Here is a 19,282-nt window from a genome sequence, read left to right on the forward strand (position 1 = left end):
ATTTTCTCTGATTAACCTTGTTGTTGTTTTGCAGGAGCAGGAGGAGTGCAAGGGGGCGTTATTAATCATAACACCAGGTCCCAGACTTCAGCTCTGGATGGAGCCACCACAACAAGCACCAGCACCACCACTGCAGCAGCAGGAGGATCTGAAGTCACTGCTGCTCCAGGGACCCTCAGTCAGGGCAAATCGGTGGTTATCAGCACCATGGCGACTGCCTTGTCTACCAGGAATGGCAAGATTGGGACCACAACAGTGCAAACTTTGAATGGGAGTAACGTGGTGATGAACTCTCACCATACAGGAAGTGCTGCTTTCTCTGGGACTCCTGTGACTGCTAACCCCGCTTCTGCACCTGCTGTTGCCCCTCTCGTTAACAATGGACCTGGATCTGTGGGGAAAGGAAATACTGTTAATGCTGTTTTGCCGTCAGCTTCCAACACTGTCATCCAGACTTCTTTCCTTAATACTGCTGTGTCCTCTGCATCTTCCTCCTCGCCCACAGTTATCTCCTCGCAGCCACCACCAAGCATTGGAACTGGGGCACCTACAGTAACGCTTGTGAGGCCACCGATTCACACAGCAGGACCCACAGTAGCTGCAGCTGGTGCAGCCACTCAAAATGGGAGCAATACTGTGATCAATTCAACCATCAGTGTGGGGAGTTTTCCTGCTGTTGCTACAGCCACTGTGGGATCTGGAGTTTCCCTCCAGACGTCGCTTGTGAACAGCCAGTCTGGTTCCACTGTGCCAGCAGTGACACAGGTCATCAAATCTGAGTCTCCTAAAACTATAGTCCAGGCAGTATCCCAACAGCAGACGCTGGCTACTGGTGGCCAGCCCAGTACTACAGGGGGTAACATGATCATTGGGCAAACTATGCAAGCTGGGCTCTCCAATGTTGCTCCCAATCCTGGTGGGATACCTCCTGCAGCTCCTGGCACCCCCACGGGAATGGCTAAAGGCACTGCCAATACGGTGGCACAAAGTCTGCCGAGGACTCCAACAGCAACTACGGGTGGAATCAGAGCAACTTTGACTCCTACAGTTTTAGCACCTCGTTTGCCTCAGCCACCTCAGAATCCGACTAACATTCAGAATTTTCAGTTACCACCAGGTAAGTAAGAGGATTGAGGGGTTTTATTTTGGAAGTGTATTTCTTGCAGGAAGGAAGGTATCCAAATAAGATTTCTTGCTGTTTAATTGTGAATTGTGGAAAAGGCATTACATTTAACAATGAGAATTGTCTGGTTTTGAGTAGTAGAATAGTAGCATTCCACTACTTAGCATTTGATTTCGGGTGACCAAAAAGTCTTTTCAGCAGTAATAATTTGAAAATAATTCTGTCTAGTATCTTTGTTACAATGTGAGTGTAGATAAAGCTGCAAACTGCCAAGTGTGACAATGGAATATTATCAAATGAAATGTTGTTGTTCCATTTTCATGTAAGGCATTTTGACTTTTAAGGTGGTTTTGTCAGTAGTTCGTATAACCTTCGCGTGCTGTTCAGTTCCTTCTCTGTCCCTGCATGCCCCCAGTACCACAGAGCACTCATGAATAGAGAAACAGCAGATACAACACAAGAAAACTATCTTCTTTTGCTTTAAATACCTTCAAAGTCTGACTTAAAAACTCACAGGTTTGAAGCTTATGATGATCTTTTTAGTCACTGGAGTTCTGATACAAAAGGCAGTCTTCCTATGTCCTTACCTCACCCTGTTGTGTCTAGGGTTGCAGCTTTTGTAGTAGCTAGTCTCATGCTTAGTGCTGAGCATCTCTGGACAAGGAGTCTAGTCCTGAACTCAGTGGGTGAGTAAAAAGCAGGATGAGAAGCATTTCTTTTCTGAGAACTGTTTTGTCCCTCCGTAAATACCCTAGATTTGGAGATTTAAGGTTATATATTTGCTATTATTTTGAAGCAGGCTTGTACTTGTATCCAGTTTCATTTTTAACTGAAAATACTTGTGTGAACCTACACATAGTTTCCTGTCTTTTTAAGAATACAGCTATTACTATATATTATTACTATTCACTGTTTTCAGGGCAGTATACAAAGAACAACTAATTAAATTTTACTACTAGTACCGAATGAAATCAGTGGTGGTTGTGTATCATTTATTTCAATTGGTCTTAGTAAAAATACATCTACTGAAACTCCTAACCACCCTTAAAGCAATGCACCTGTCACATAAGGTAGATCAGAAACCATACTGTGTTACTACACACCATCTTTTCGTGTAATACACTATTTATGGTATGTGATGCCATGTAGTTTGATAAAGTCTGTCAAACATTCTGTGTATCTAAGTTCTAACTGGCATAAATATTCCTCATTTTTTTTGTGTAGAAGATTATTCCCTATATGAGTAATTTGAATGACACGTGTTGCTAATTTAAAAAATAGCAGTAAAACCCAGACCTTGAAATCCCAGTGCTTAATTTGAAGCTTGTAAATTGATAGGCTGGGAAAGCCTTATTTATTTATTTATTGCCACAGTGTTCAGAGGATTTTTCAGGTTTACAGTCTTTTGCCATGTATACCTACATTTTCACTAATACTGCATTATAAACCTGATTATGGGAAAAATACTACTGTTGAGTCCAGTGGGACCTTTTTTCCAGGTAGCTGATATTTTCAAACTGCCATAGCATACTGAAATGTGTTACCCTTAGAAGCAGCATTGCCAGTCCTTAAGCATAATTGGACCATAAATTGCTCCTTTGGAGGTCTCGATAGATCAAAGTAAAACAATATAGGTTCTAAACACTTGAGGTTTTTTATTAAGCACTTTTCTTGTCTGTCCTACACTTTAAAAAATATTTATAACTTCAAAAGAATAGCATGACTCTTAAAATAAGCAAGTATACATGACTGAATACATAGAAATTGGAAATTGGGTTCTTGCATGATGAGGCAGACATAATATTGGAAAGGATTTTTTTTTTAGTGGAACAGATTTTTTTTTTTTTTAATGGCTTTGGTTTACATTTTTATACCTTGCAAAAGTAGCCAGCTTTGAAAATGTTTTGCATAAAGCATTTCTTACAGAACACTTAAGAACTGATGGATGTTGAGCTCTTACAAACATCTCAGAGGTGCAAGGGCTAAGCACCTCTGAAAGTCTAGCCACATGCAACTGCTTTAATCTTTAGTAGAGTGCATATACATTCGTAGTGAAAGAAGAATAGATGACTATGCTTTTGAAATTGTATTTGAAATTACAGTGTCATAGGCCAGATTTTTAAAGGCAGTTCGGCAGTATGAAGCTGCAACTGCAGTGCTTGTATGCTGTGCATCTACTGTATGCATCAAATTTGCATGCACAAGTTTATGTTTTTAAAAGTTAGTACTGTGTGCTAGTAAGAGTTTGTAAGACTTTGTGCATGAAATAGCTTGAGATCATACACTGCACATGTCGCTTTTTACACCAAGGTTTACAAACACTTAGAAAGAAAACTCTTACAGAAGGCTTGACCAATAAGCAGCACGTTTTATAGTTATTTTCTTACCCTGAATTGCTGTTTCTAGCTCTCCAAAATACAGTTACAGTTTCACATGTATGGAAAGCAGAATATAAAATGTTAGTAAGTGTTATTAACCTGGGACTTGAAAACTAGAAACCTTGAAAGGTTTCAGATGTTCTCTTTAAAAGCGCATGTGGAAAATAAGCTTGATCAACGCTCTTTAAAATATATTACTTTTAGAACAATGCTTTGCATTGCATCAAGGCAATTGTGCAACAAACATCGACTGAGCAAATTAGAGATGTTTGAAGAGCTAATGGGCCATAGTTGTTGTGACCTTACAGGGTTCTGGTATATTGCTTCTCAGAGAAACTGGACTATTCAGAGCATCTGTGCGTTAATAATGGTTTTCCACTACTGAGGTCTTTGAGGAAGAGGACTATTGCACTTAGTCTTTTCTTCAGGAGCCCGTGGTTGGAACTTTGTGGTCCAATTGGACAGATCTGGGTAACGAAGGTCCAAAAATAACCTTATTTATAGCTTCTTAGCAAAGACATGAAAATATTGTCAGATAATTTTCTAGGGGGTGGGAACAAAAGTTTATCTTTATACAGTGGAACGTCTTTTGAAACTATGACTGAAAATAAGTTGTGTGAAGTTCTTTGTTTCGGAGTACTTCAAGCAATAATATGAAATGTGTTGCGTACAATAATATGGTAAGAGGTAGGAAAATCGATGAGTTTGTTAAAGCATTAAGTCAGCGTTCTGCTGTTACAGATGCTCAGAAAAGTCTGCAGAAAAGTGTAACTGAGATTATGCCCTAAAATTAATCTCGTGCAATATAAGAGTTGGTAAAGTGTTTAGAGGTCATCGCTGATGCATGATAGAATCATCTTGTAAAATGACAAAACTTGTGTAATTTAAAAGCACTTTGCAAAATACTATCTTCTCCAGCAATGCTATAATACAATTTCAAAACCAACCTCTATGAGCTTATGCTTACTTTAGCAGTATTGTCAACTTGAGGGTTCAAGGATTTGGTTTCTGTTGTTGCAGATGCTTTATGTTGTTACTCTTTTCTGCTTTATTTTTATGTACAAGCATCTCATAATAAGCTTTTAAGGTGTCTGCTTAAGGAAAGGAGCAGATTGGAGAGAGTGCTGTAGGTATACAGCAAGAACAATATAGAGCTGGTAGGTCTGGATAGTTTTCTCTACTAGCTTAGGTGAAACTGAAATCTAGAAACCTTCACTTCCCCGTCTCCCTCTTTTCTTTTACCTTCTGAGTGAATGTTAGTACGTAGGAAAATTTGCTACCTTGATCCTAAATACTAACTTTTTTTTCCTGAATAAACAAGATTCTGTGAGACTCAGTCCTGTTTGAAGATAGCAGATAGGATAGGTTGTCTTTATAATTTATGTAATTTTTTTACTTCTGCGATCATGACCAGTGTTCTCATTAGCAGTAATGCAGTTGTGCAGCTGTAGTAGAACTGCTATCACAGATTTGTTTTGCTTTGTATCTAATAATCAAACTCCTTTATTACTTTCACAAAACTCACTTGAATCTGCCAGTAGCTGATGATAGGGGATGAGATGAGACTACTTCATTGCTTTCTTTCTGGAGGCATCTCGTGTGCCGCTTCTGTGGTGACTACAGGATGGGCCGTTTCCCAACTGTGAAACTGACGGGGCTCCTTTAAAAATTGACTGTTCCGGAGTTCTGAACAGTACTAATGCAAATGACCTCTACAGTTGGTTTAAACTTACTGTTGGTGCTTTCTAGAAGCAAAGGGTACCTGGAAGAACATTGGACCATGGAGGATGGACTTACATCTATTTACATGTTTAAGGTTTTCTTCACGGCCTTAGAGGCTGGAAGCTTCACTTGGTGTTAAATGGAAGCTTAAGTTTTGTAGAAACCGATGATTTTGCTTGTGTTAGCTATCCAAGAAGGATTCTAACTTAGGCCTTGATTATAGTGGCTGTAGGATGGGAAAACTACCTGAACACATACTTAATTTAAAGCATGGGTTCAGGTCCTCTTGACTTGAGCAGTCATACTTTTTGGAGCTGGAGTCACTGAAAAACAACTTCCGCAGGAGTAGTTCAGTTTCCTTCAGTAAGGAGTTGGGGTGCTAGGCTGTCAGGCGAAAGAGAGCAGATAGAAAAAGGAGAAAGGCTGCAGGCTGCGAAGAATCAGTCTTTTCTTTGTAAAACAATTTGTGTTACTTTTTCACACTGAATGCGTCATTCTTTGGGTTACTTTGTACTTGAAACATGTACCTCAGAAGTGCCTAAAGTAACTAGGAATATAAATAGATGGGGAAATCTACAGACTTCCATAGTACAAAAAATGTAGAAACGAACAGAAGAAATACTATGAAGTAGTGGAATGTAGTTGTTTCTATTTCTCACTGACTAGCAAGCGAGTTCAAACATATCCTGATTATAGTTTCCCTGTATGTTGCATGTGCTGCCAATATTGTGCCTGTTAACTGTGTTGGCATGGCTGTATTTTGTTAAAAATAATGTCTGTAATGCACAACGATAATAGGAGCTTCTTACAGTACTTATAGTATGTTTTACTTTCCAAGCATTTTACAAAACTTAAATCCTTGCACCATGCCTGTGTGGTTGGTAAATAAAGTAGTATGAACTCTGCTTTAGAGCTGGGGGAAGGAGCAAGTTAGAAAAGTTCTGACTTGCCCAAGGCCATGAGGGAATCAATATTTTGCCAAGATTAGAGCTTGGAAGTCCTATACTTGGCGCATAAAGTGGTATCTCTCTTTCTGAAAGATAACTGTGGATCGCTTCTGCAGAACTCTTCTGGGTGAGGGGTGGATTTTATGTTCAAATCATGCATCAGCAAAAGGAACATTCTGCTTTATTTGAAATGTGCTACATCAGATCTGCCATATGTCACCAGACTGAAAGTTGTGTTTGTTCTTATTGCAACTTTCATAATTGAGGAATCCTGCATGCTTAGCTTTGTACCCCGAAGAACTTAACTCAGAGAGCTGTGCCATAGGTTTTTTTTTGTTTGTTTTTGTTAAAATGAGCGTCATGAGGCAAACCAATGCCTTGTTTTGTGCATCTGATAAGGTGTCTCTTTAAGTGATGGGATCTACTGGGAATATAATTGTGATTCCATTAAGCTATGAAAGCTATTAACTTTGACTACATATTGTTCAGTTCTGTTATGGAAAATACTATTGTTCCAAACAGCCTTTGGAAGAGCATGTATGGATTTGTTTCATATGCCTATCTACACTTCAAATGGGGTTTTTTTGGGTATCACCAGGCTTATGATCAAGGTGGTTGGTCAATGACCAGAAGTGAATGATTTATTTCTTTTGAGCCATTTTGCACTTTGCTACTCCAGAAGTTACATGGTGTTTCTGTGTTCAGTGAGCTAAACAAGTTTTCCATCTCTGGAAATCTATGTGGGTTACTTCTAAAATGCAGTGTCTTGGTTTGAGGACCACAAATTTGGATGCTGCCCAGGACTCGAATCACTTACTAACACAGGATGCTGCAGCAAAGTTAGCAATCTGAGATGAAAATGCAACAGTTTTGGGCACTGATAAGACACAAATTAGTAGGTATCACAAACTCTCTTCAAATGAAATGTTTTGGTGTATGAAGAGACTTACTATTGTTTGTCTTCTCTGTTTTGGGAAATGATAGGTAAATAGAATCCTAAAAAAATGTAGGAAGTAGTTCAGGAATGCAGTTGAAAATACTGATATTAGCCTAAGTGGGTTTTAGCAAAGAGAAGAGACTGACTTGTGGAAAGCTTGCTTTCTAGCTTTCTGTTCTCATAAAACCTGTGTGATCAAATGCTAAGAGTCTGCTTGGTAGGAGCTAGACATAGAAGTCACTTAAGAACACGTTAAACATTTTTTTGTTACTGTATGCAGTTTTTGTCAGAAATACTTGAAATCAGCATTTTTACCTGAAAATAACTATTCTTGTTAGGATTGTTCTCTGTGTTGAAACTTTATGAATGTTTATAACTCTATCTGTCTGAATGTGCTCCTTGAATTTGATGCCATTGCTTGATGTTAAAAAGAAGGCTTTTACAGTTGGAAGACAGTTAGTGTTGGAAGTTTAACTTTTTTATGTTAGGCATATTATCTCTTGTGAAAGAAGATTTGAAGAGGTAGTGGCATGAAGAAAATAATTTTGAAAATTGTGTTTCTCACAACTAAAGACAATGATAGAAAGGAATTTTTAGTCATACTTAGTAGACAGTTGTTTCAGTTGTATTATGAACTGTAAAGCTGTATGTGAAGGAAAGCCAAACTCTAGAGAGAGTATGTGGCGCTTAGAAGTTACAAAGGGCTTTTTCTGTGCATGGCCACAGGGATGTTCCTGTGTACAAATAGTTGTGTGATCTGTGAATGTTGCCGAAGTTTCCCTGGTGTACTTCTGGGACCGAAGCCTCAGTACGTCTCTATCCCTTTGACAGGTTGCACACAGTTGTTTTACAGAGACAGTGGCTGTGGGGATATTCAGGCTTTGTTTTTGTGTTGTTATAAGTTGTTAATGCATTAACTTGAATTTGTTTCTAAACTAATTAAGGTCTTGCCTAAATGCAAGAAGTTGTAGTGTATTTATACTGATACAGGTTTCTTGAAAGTTGTAAAACCTTTCTTGTCTGGATACAGTTTTTGCTGTATCAGCCCTCTTGCATACTGCTTCTTCAGAAGGAAAATACCTTCTACAATAAGCATCTTTTACAATGATACGGTTGTGTCCACACTGGAGATTGTACCACTAAATTATTGTGGCAAAATGGTCCCATTTCCAGCTCAAATGTTGAGAGAAGCGTAACAACTGTACGCAGACCAGGCTGTAATTAAACAGGTGTAAAGGCTGTGTGATCGCTCATATTTCAAATTAGATGAGGCTTTTTTTTTTTTTTAATTGAGACCATGGACATATGAATAGAGCAAATTATTTTTATTTATTTATTTATTTATTTAACCTCTTAGGACAGTTTTACCTCAGTTTAATCTGGAAACTTTTACCCTGGTTCTATTCTGTGGTAATTCCCTTCCAGAAATGCTGGTTGTCTTCTGGAGGTACGGGTGTCTCAAGGAACTGAGAGACAAGTTTTTACCACAAAGCCTCCTGTCTTGGAGTAATTTTCTTCAGGTGTCTTTAGCGTAATATTTAATGTAAACTGAAATAATTGTCCTTGAAGCCTTATTTATGGCTTTAACTGAGGGTTTTTTAAATACAGAATATTTTTGGTGAGAACAAAACCTTGATTATCATCACTATATAATGGTATAGATTATCAATAATCAAGAAAGGTCATAATCATAAGGAATTGATACAGCTGAGTCCTGTTTCTGCAGTGAGATCTGTATAGGCAGAGTTCAGCACCTCAGTAGAGCTGTCTCAAGGCGCTGTACAAATGTAGATAATCTTTGGCTCTGTAACTGTTGTCAGGCTAGAAATAACATTTTAAAAAAGGTGAATTTCTGTACTTGTATTACCACTGATCAGAAAATTACATTTTGAACATAAAAGGCTGATTCTCAGCAAAGTGCATAAATAGGTTATAAATCCTTTTACCCAGGGACAGTCCTTTTACTGTGTATTTGTACAGGATTCAGTGCATGGTTCGACTCAGTTGCCAACCTCTTTTTGTGGGATATTGATAAAAATTGAGTAACTACTTGTCAGTGTAGAACTCTGTTTATAAATTAGAACTGTAAATTATGAACACCATGCATCTTTTAATTTTGATGCTTTTTTCCTTAAAATGCATTACTAAAATATTTTTTTCAGTAACACATTGTAACCAGTACCTAGACAACTAGTAACATAAAACTTGCATCAGTATATGATATTATTCTACATGGCTAGCATGACTGTTCTAAGGTTTGTATTGAATCAAGTAAGTCTCTCTAGTAAAAATGGTCTAACTTATCATTATAATTTGATTAATATATGCTTCTGAGAGTAGTTGAACTGTTAAAAGCCATCACAGTACTGTTGAACAGAATAAAGTGCATGCTGGATAGACTCTGTACAGACACCCAGAATAGATTCACTTGAAAAATGTGTGCTCTAGATATCAGAGTATAAACAAAAATGAAGCAATGAGGTGTGGTGCCATGCTCTAATCTTTCTTAAATGGTTTGAGGGGGTAGCAAGGCTGTAGTAAGCTGTCTTGACACCTTCCTTCAGTTTATTAATCAAATATTTCTGTAAGGGAGGGTTAGATTTAGTGCCTCTCTCAGAATGTAGTAACATCAGGTGCATTCAGCTAAGTGGTGGTGTGGCAAGTGGGACCAGTTGTACTCACATGAGTCAGAAGTACCAACTCCAAGGAGTAGCACTGAGGAATTGCAGCATCTGTGGCAAAAGAGTCAACGAAGGTGACCAGAAGAGTATTTGCTGAGGGATCGGTGGAGGAGGTTGGAAGAAGAGATCTGGAGTAGGAAGGCTGAAAGTGGCTAAACTGTGCAGAAGTTTACAGAAAAGCATGAGGAGCTGTTAGTTTTTAATAAATATATGTGCAGTAATGTTTGCAATAGTATTAAGGGTGGATTGGAAGAAGAGGCAAGTGTTCATGCCATGAACTTCCACCTCTTACTTCCTTTCATTCTTCCTTTTTTCCAATGTATCATTTGGTTTTCTTTCCTTCCCTCTCCTCCATGGGGGAGGGGGAGAGAAGGCACTAATTATTTATAAATGTTAGTCATACCCAGTCATTAAGCTTAGTCATTACTCAGGACTGTGCATTTGATGGTTAGTAAAAATCAAAAGGAGACTTTATTTTATTTAAAATCTTTCTGAATTCAAGCTTACAGGTGTGAAAATACTTTTATTTCTGTGTTCAGACTAACTGAAAAAGCAGTGCTATTTAATAAATGTTGCTATCAGCCAAATGACATGTAATATCATGTCCATGCTTATAGTTTGTATTTGAACTCACAGGCATAGTGTTTGGCATACTCTCAAAGCAGAATAACTTCTGTGTCGGCAGTGAGAGAGTCATAAAATCGCAGGCTGTTTCTGCAGAGGAGGATTTGAAGGGAATGTTTCCACTGAGGCTGCCCTGGGTAGCTGTCAGTCAGTGGAATTGTCTAACGTTGGGTCTTCACAGCTCCAGGTGAAAAGGTAGCATCAGCAAAGGGTTTTGTCACTGCTAAAATTACAAAGGGTATATACCTAGAGTAGGGCATTCACAGTGGGGACAAATTAAAGAAATGCATTTTTTTTTTAATGGGTTTTCATGTACTTAGTTGTTTTAGTGTGTTGCTTTTTGAAGGAAGATAAGGTGGATTTAATGCATTACTCCTCATTAAGTACTTGTGTGCAGGCTGTGGTAAATGCAAAGTAGCTTGCCTATTCCCAATTCATCAGCTGCTTGAACAGAGCTAATGTTGATATGCCTTGGTATAGGCAAACTGTTTGCCAGAAATGAAGACTAGTTGAGTTTTAAAATCTCCTATTTAGAATAACAGATCAAAAGAATTAGTGACACTTTATTTTGTGTCTTCCTTTCTCAAAAACAAATCCAATTTTGGTATAACTGCGTTGTTGTTTGATGTTAAGTATACTGAAATTAATGGCAGAGCTAAATCTGAATCACTTTGAGATCAATAATTAAAGTAATTGGTTTAGCTCCTGATAGTGTTTTTCTTAGTTCTTTCTGCATCAGACTAAAGACAGATTTGTGTGATGATTGGGTTGCAGTTTGACAGAGCGCTCTGGTGTTTTGGCTTTGTATGCTTGACTAGAAAGGAATGTTAACACACTTTCAAGGAATATAGCTTTCCAGAAAAGTCAAAATAGTTTCAAATCACATTGTTGTTGAAGCCTTTGTCAATTGTTGCTATATAATAGGGCACATTTCCCAGAACACTTCCAACACAGCTTTTCAACTGAGCAGGTAAGACTTTTTCCATATGGGATCACTGTTAAATACAGTGGTCTTTTGGCACTCCAGCATGACATTATTCCTTTAACTATGTTCTTAAGGCTTGTGAATCAATACTTTACAAATGATTCACTTCTTCACTTTTTAGACAGTGCAGTTGAGTTCTGTAGTTTGAAATTGAATTCATGCATAGTAAGAGTAAGCAAAAGCTTTTACTATGAAGTCGAGTCTCTTTTTGTCTTTTGACTCTTTAGTAAGAAAAAACAAAAGCAGTTTTTCATAATGTGAACTTGTGTACTTGGTCTGTACAAAATACATTTTCTGTGCACTGCAGTCAGGATGATTTTTGAGAGTATTTTTTCATCTATGTTGGCAATAAGGTAAATCAGCTGTTCAAGAATTAGTATTTCACAGACCATAACCATTAGTTGTGATCTGTGATCCGTGTGTGCAGATTGGGTGCGTGGGGGGAGTGATGATAGGCAAATGAAGTGACGTGCTGTAGTAAACTAATGCTGTATCAAAACTTTTAGGCATTGTACCTGGGTAAAATTTGACTTTATTCCAGAGTGACATAAGTTGAAAAATGAAAGGAGTGATGTGCTTTTGCAGCTCTGTAGGAAGTTCTTGTCCAAAAGTCTGTGCCATGCCAATCTTCATTATGGTGTAAAGTTTAGTGCCTGTCAGGAGAGACTCCAAGTGTTTTGTATTAGAGGTGCTCTGAAGCAACACCTGACAGTCATGTTTTTTCATGCCAAGTTGTAGCTCACCTTAAGCACAATGGGAACTGAATCAGGAGCTTACAGGCACCTGTAAGATGTGTTCGGCATAGCATGTACTGTGTGCTCTCAATACAACTGTGTGCAAAACCTCGGCATTCATTGCTTTAGGGTGCCCGTTACTCTGAAACAAGATGTGAGGGAATCTGGTACAGTATCTCGGGTTGCTCCAGTGTGCTGGACAGCTCTATCACCGCCTGGCAATTTTATGACCTGTAGACCTGCAACTCAACAGGGAACATATCTACTACTAACTCATGTTTGTACAGGCTGACCTCATCCGTGCCAGTGCAGTGCAAGCACTTCTGGAGCAGGTGAAGTCACAGGTAGTGGTGGGTTTATTTTCAGCTACCTGGTTTCCAGGAGCTGATACCTGCACTATCTAGACTTCTCCATAAGCATTATGGTTATCCTTGTGGAGCTAAGACACCTTTGTAGAAATCACAAACCAACCACATTTATTAATGAAACTCAAGAGCCTGGATTGCTGACGGTGTCAAAGACTGGCAAGAAAGTTCAAGTTAAAGTTTTTTCTGGATTTGTTGTGCAGCACAGATCACCTGAGGTTCTAAGCACCTAAACTAAGACAGTGCATCTAATGTGGTGGTGCACATCTCTTATCAGGTACAAAATAATGTGTCTTCAATAACATCTAATCCACAGCTGTGGTGCCATTTAAATTTCTGTGCTGTTCATCTTGATTTGTAATCACTGTTTCTCATGAGTTGGTGTATAGGTTGTCCTTCATGAGCTGCTACACATCTGCTGGTTTACTACAGATGGTCGTCTTTGATGTGTGTAAATAATTCTAAATCTGCTAAAAGTTGTCTTGTGTTAGGGAAGATTCCCTTAATTACCCAGATTTTCATGGAGCTCCAGTGGACTAGTAGACTTTGTTAGGTTCTTCCCTCTTTTCCTGGCCTTTCATTCCTATAGAGTGAGAACTTTTCCAGGCGGGTCAGTTATCATAAGAGGAGGGATGGTGGATTGTTGGACAGTGTTGATGTCGGTACCAGGTTATCATTTCCTTTTCTGCAATAAGTGACCCTATCATATATATCACTTCTGCTGAAAGTTCTTCCTGTAGTTTGTGTAGGCAGCTATCCTTTTCTCCAGCTGTCTCTCCAGTATTCTTCTAGCTTTTTTGTATTGGGAAAATCTTAGAAACTTTGTCCTTTTATAAAGGTTTTTGTCATTCAGGGTCTCGGTATAGTCTGATCCAATCATCTACAGAGCATTGACTCATCCCCTTTGCTTTATATGGTTTTTGTGGTGTGTATGATATCAACTTGCATAACCTTACAGACACTTGCTTTCCTTTTTGTTGCAACAGAATCTCTTCTGACAATACAGAAGGGATACTATTATAAAGCTTTCTTCTGCTAATATGGCACAGTCCGCTTATGATTACTATCAGATTTTTTTGCCATGTCAAATGTTTGCAGCATCTTGCCACAAATGAGTATGTGCTTGAGAGCTTAAGGCACAAACTGCTTTGACATTAAGATAACCTCTTAGTGAACTTTCCTGGCAAATCTAGTTAGGATTTGAAGATTTGTCAGATGTCGGTCGACTTTATGATCAATACATACAATTTCCTACACCAGAAGCATCAATCCTCTAGTTACTCTTTCAGGACTGGACATTCTTTCTGAACATCAGCATGCGTGTGTATTAAAGGTGATTCTTTGCTGCCTAGCAGCTCTCCCTGATCCTAACTGTTTTTTCTCTGGAAATAAAGTTCAGTTACTTTTTTACTTTAAGAAGTAAGAATTTTTTGCATCTTTGCATTTTTAATAGTGAATATGATTTTAGAGTACATGTGATCAGACTTTCTAGGAAAAATAAGGCACGGAGATATTTAAAATGGCCAAGTTTTATTGTCACTTTTTTCTAATTGAACATTTCCATTGATCTTTATTAGCTCTATGGTCTCAAACAGCAATTCATCCATTTGTGCAACAAAAATCTGGATGGTAAACTTGAAACAGAAAGATATTTTTCATCCTTACTTTAAATACGTTGCTGAATTTAATTAGAGAAGTGAGATACCTTGGTACAATTCTAGTTGTCTTCTGGTACCTGGTAGTCATTTCTGATCTGGCTCATACAGCATTTGCACCCTTATGTATTGGAGTTTGAGATTATGATACTTATCTGTATTTAAATATTTAAAATACAAGTTTTGGAACATAAGAGAAAGAAATGTTTGTTTTCCTACACATGTGGCTGTCAGCCCCTCCTTTTTTCCATGTCAATGAATGAATCAACTGAGAGAGAGTTAGTGTATGTATGGAGAGGGGGGGCTGTTATAGTCCTACATTGACTTTGTTTAGAAGCAGGAAATAAATGGGGCTTTCTTTTTAATTCTTAATCAAGTTAGCTCCAGTGAGTTTTCTGAACTTCACGGAAAATCCACTTAATGCCAGCTTGGGTGTAGTTTTGGGTTAGTGAGTTTCTTTTTTAGCTAATTGGGTTGGAAAAGACTCTGTAGTTGGGCTGGGGGAGAGAAGCAGAGAGAGCAGCTCCATCTCCCTTTTTAAAGAATTCTCAACAAGGCTGGAGAGGTGTTAAGCGTTCAGTCAAAAATTACTTGCCCGCGCACTGTATTACTGGTGAAAGTCTGCACAGAAATTTCAATAACAAAGTTTATCACGATCTGAGTTTTTACACTTTTTCTGAAATCACCCATATACTAACAAGATATAATTTCAAGCGGGTAAAATGTCTTATATCATCATACCATGATTAAAGTTTATGCAAGACTAGTCTGATGTTTGTAATTGTCTTTATGTTTGTATATAGCCCATTAGTGTGCACAGCAATTTATCTATCAGTGGTAGATGCTAACTTAAAGACTTGTTAGAAACTGTATAAATTGAAAATAACTGTGTATCATATGAGTGCAATATGAAAGAACTATTTAAATAGGGACAGATACGAATGTAGCTTTGTATGAATTACTTCTTTATTATGACTTCAGTACTTGAGGGAAGGTTCAGACTTCCCATAGTTAGAAATATAGCAGGATAGTGCTTAGAGTCAGGGTTTGAATTACAAATGATTGTTTTGTCTGTCTGCTGCCAAAAATTGAACTTTCTTGATATGTTTTCTAAACCTCACATTAATATGCTTTTCAACTGTCTGTTTCAGCAGTTGTGCTATGTTAATGTGTAGGCATGTTCTAATTTTGCATGTAGCTCAGGGAGAATATTTCATTGTTCAGATACTGTGCTTGCTCTTCAGGGGTAGTCAGCCTTCATTTTGTGGTTATCTCCCTTCTTTTCTCTCTTTTCTCATTCATGTTTTGAGGAATAAAACAGTGAGTTGATGCTACTGGTGTCCCAAGGGGTGGTTGTGCTGTTGCAGGATACTAATGCATAGTGCAGACCCATTCTAGAGCCTGATGCGTGTATTGAGCTGGAGACTGGAACAGGTAGCATAGAGCTGTCGGTGTCTGATGCTATAAAGGTTCTCATATGCAGGTGAGCTGCTTTGGGTTGGCAGCGTCAAATAACTTCAGTCACTTTTGCACTGAGAGAAGTTTAGAAAACAAACACCCACTGCCCCCAACCCCAAAACTAGAGTTAGTATCTCTTATGTTGCTTCTGGAAGGAAAAAATATGTAACTAAAGAATTTGGATGGTACGTTAGCCCTAGAATACCCTAGGGAACCCCAAAAATGGTGAACTTGAAGAAAAAAGTTTCTTACGGGATGTCAGTATAATTCTGTGACATTTAAGGGCTTCTGAAAGCACAGGCATATATAGTTGCATTGGGCCTTTTCAGTTGCTAGAAACTAAATGGTAATCAACAAGCCTTAATATTTGACATTGACTTGAAAATAGCTCCTCTAATCAGACTTCCACTGTACTGAAGTTTTCAGTTATAATAATATTGAAGATTTCCACTGATTCAGTGTTTAGCTTCTTCAGCTGATTATTATGAGGGATGACAAAAATGGGCAACATGAGTTCATTTCCCAAGATTTTATGTTTGCACATTGGAAGAGGATGCCAAGTTCTGTTTGTGCAGGAATGAGCTTGATGTAGTAGCAGGTCACTCTAGTCTTTAAAATGTTGAATTGCTCTGGTTTTTGTCAGTAGTCCCCTCCCCCATAGCATGAGGCTGATGGTGAGAAAGTAGTGATGGTTCTAATGAGCAGCTGACAGGATCAAGCTCTGTATTCACTATTCAGGTTTTTAAATTTCTTGTAAGCTGTGGTGGTAGTGTATGGCTTTTCCATTTTAATGAAAATGCCTTCTCCCTACATAAGTTACAGGAGTAAAGACCTTTCTTCTTGGGATGGCTTGGAAAATGTTTTTTTGGACTTGACAGCTAAACTAAGAGTATTTATTTCTACAGTCTGCAAGATTATAAATAAGCTTTCCCTTTCCTCCTTTCCTACAGAAAAACAGTTTGAGAATACTTTTTTCTAGATATAACTCTTGTCCATAGCACATTGCGGTCCCATCTTAACACTATTATAAAGTCACAATGGAAAGTCACCTTTTTGATGTAAACTAGTTTAATGTCTCTGTGTGACTCTGCTTCATTAAAAGAGAGTTAATGTAGAGAATGTAAGGAAAAAATTAGGGGCAAATCAGCTAATATAATCTGGTTTTCTTTTGAACTAATTTTTGTAGAAATCAGTATATGGATTTTTGCAGTTCAACACTAATTTTCAAACAGTCCAAGAAAACTGTTTAAGGTGTTGTCTATAAACATTTCAGCACTTCATCTGAATAGAAAAGCAAATAAAAGCTTGATTCTTTTGAAGTAGTCGTGCTCTGAGATGGCATAGACCAGATCTCCAGGTATTGTTGGGGAGCATGTATAGGCTTCTTATTCACTGAACAACACTTAAGAAAAACTTTCTGATTTCAGTAGTGCCTCTTGGTTTTCATGGTGAAGTTCCCTCCTGTAGTTTGTTGCTCAGAAAGTCTAAGTAATTTTGAGTGCCCAGTTTGTTTCCTTAGGTGGCTTTTTCAGAGCTGATGAGGTCCTGAGGCTCTCATGAACTGACTACTGAGGCATGCTGAATGAATGAGCTCTTGAAAAACAGTTCATGTTGTCCAGATCCTGTTTGTGCCTCAAGAAAGAGAGACTATCATCTGAAAATCTGCTTGTTAAAAGCTGGTTCCCTATAGCTACCCACCCAGTGGGGTTAAGTGTATTGAACTGAGTGACTGAGCAGGGAATGACTGCCTAATTTCCCTCTCCATTCTGTTTTTCTTTTGGGGTGTAACATGGCACAATGCAGTCTGTTGCAGATGCACATGAGAAAGATTATGATTTTATAGCCACTTTCATTACTAAATTTGTTATGGGAAATTAATTTAGAACTTAGACAATTGTGTTCTTGTTGATGGTGAAACCTATGTTTGATTATATTGCCCCCCACCCCCGCCTTAAAGAAAAACTAACAGGAATTTTGCCTAATGACAAGATTTTCTTTTATTTGCAGTGTTTCATAAAACATATTTCTTAGTAAAGAGCAGGTAGGATTTTTACATGATTGCTAATTTTAACCTCTGGTCACATGGAATTTTTTGGTTGGGGCAAATACGACTCATTGTGTGTTCTGAGGCACACCATATGAGCATTTTGATAGAGAGAGAGTATTTCTGTAATTAAGGTATTCTATACAAAATGTGATAATGCAGCTGGATATTTTGCTTTTATTCTAAACTACTTTTGTTAGCTGTGTAGTCCTTCAACAGTACATTAATTCCACATGTGTCCAACTTGGATAAAAAAAACCTGAAAAAATATGTTCTTTTGTATTGAAAAGGGTGTGTGTTTTCTTGACCAATTTCTTTTTTAACAGGCATGGTCCTTGTGCGTAGTGAGAATGGGCAGTTGCTGATGATCCCTCAACAAGCCTTGGCGCAGATGCAAGCACAGGCACACGCCCAGTCTCAGCCTCAAAATACTATGACTCCTCGTCCTGCTACACCTACCAGTGCTCCTCCAGTGCAGATATCGACAGTGCAGGTTAGTTCAGTAATTTGTAGTGTTAAAAACTGTAAGATTTTTTTTCCTGTGAAGAATACACCAGAAAGTAAGGTATGATGTTAGTGACTTGAAGAAACCATTGATCAACCTGATGCTATACAGGCTCTTCCACGTGGCATAGGCATTGTGTTTTGTTCCTAATTCTGTTACAGTTTGGCTGTTACTCATCAAAAATATTTTTACCTAGCTGAATGGCATGAAGTTTAAAACTGTTTAATATAAACACCATTCAAGACCATGTATGGTTAACGTGTAGAACTCTTTTCCCCAAAGAATCATTGTAAGATAAAAAAAAAAGTGGATATGGGTATATGTATACTGAGATCATCACAGTGCATTAAGTTAAGACTAAAAGTCCTTCTCACAGTTTTATAGTGGTCCAGATGCGTTCTTTTGTATCTGTAGTAATGGCAACTACCCAGAGACAAAACACTAGATAAGGTAGATTATATTTAAATATAGGATCTAATGTGTTTGGTTTTTTTGCTCTTCCCCAGGCTCCAGGAACGCCTATTATTGCACGACAGGTGACACCAACTACTATTATCAAGCAAGTGTCTCAGGCTCAAACAACAGTGCAACCCACAACAACGCTACAGCGTCCTCCTGTTGTGCAAGTGAGTTTGTAGAAAAGTAATGTATACATGAGATACATCAGTTGTTAAGATTAGCTGAAAACCTGCTTTAGACTGCCAGAAATACAGGAAATATAATTGCTAAGTGCATGGAGGAAATGTATTTTGGATTATCCTTTCTAAAACATTTGCAGATCTCAAATTACTTTATATTTTGGATGTATATGTATAATTTTTTAATATGTATATTATTATTATTTCATATTATACCTACATGCATATATATTTAAAGGTATCCTTAGTTTGTATAATCACAGAACTAACTAAAACAAAATGCTTTTATGCTTTCTGCTTCAAGAAAGTGACACCAATTCCCTTTGGATTTGGAGCTGTGATGTTATTCCTGTGATGGATCTGTAGTCCTCTGAATTCTGCAGCAAAATTTACAATTACAAAAAAAGACTGCACTGGTAGCCTTCTCTTTCACAAGCCTTCTCCCTCTTACACGAGTCCCTGCTTTGATCTATGTACTTAGGGAGA

General features: G+C 38.0%; 1 protein-coding gene across 1 annotated transcript in view; it reads left to right on the forward strand.

Moving 5' to 3' along the window:
- Positions 1-19,282, forward strand: part of TAF4 (TATA-box binding protein associated factor 4) — a 38,085-nt gene that overhangs the window by 2,236 nt on the left and 16,567 nt on the right. The window contains exons 2-4 of the mRNA XM_076352006.1: positions 35-1,117; positions 17,980-18,146; positions 18,665-18,784. Of these exons, the coding sequence (XP_076208121.1) occupies positions 35-1,117; positions 17,980-18,146; positions 18,665-18,784 (1,370 nt within the window). The remainder of the gene's footprint in view (positions 1-34; positions 1,118-17,979; positions 18,147-18,664; positions 18,785-19,282) is intronic.

This window comes from Aptenodytes patagonicus, chromosome 14 (genome assembly GCF_965638725.1).
Source record: "Aptenodytes patagonicus chromosome 14, bAptPat1.pri.cur, whole genome shotgun sequence".
Classification (NCBI taxonomy): domain Eukaryota; kingdom Metazoa; phylum Chordata; class Aves; order Sphenisciformes; family Spheniscidae; genus Aptenodytes; species Aptenodytes patagonicus.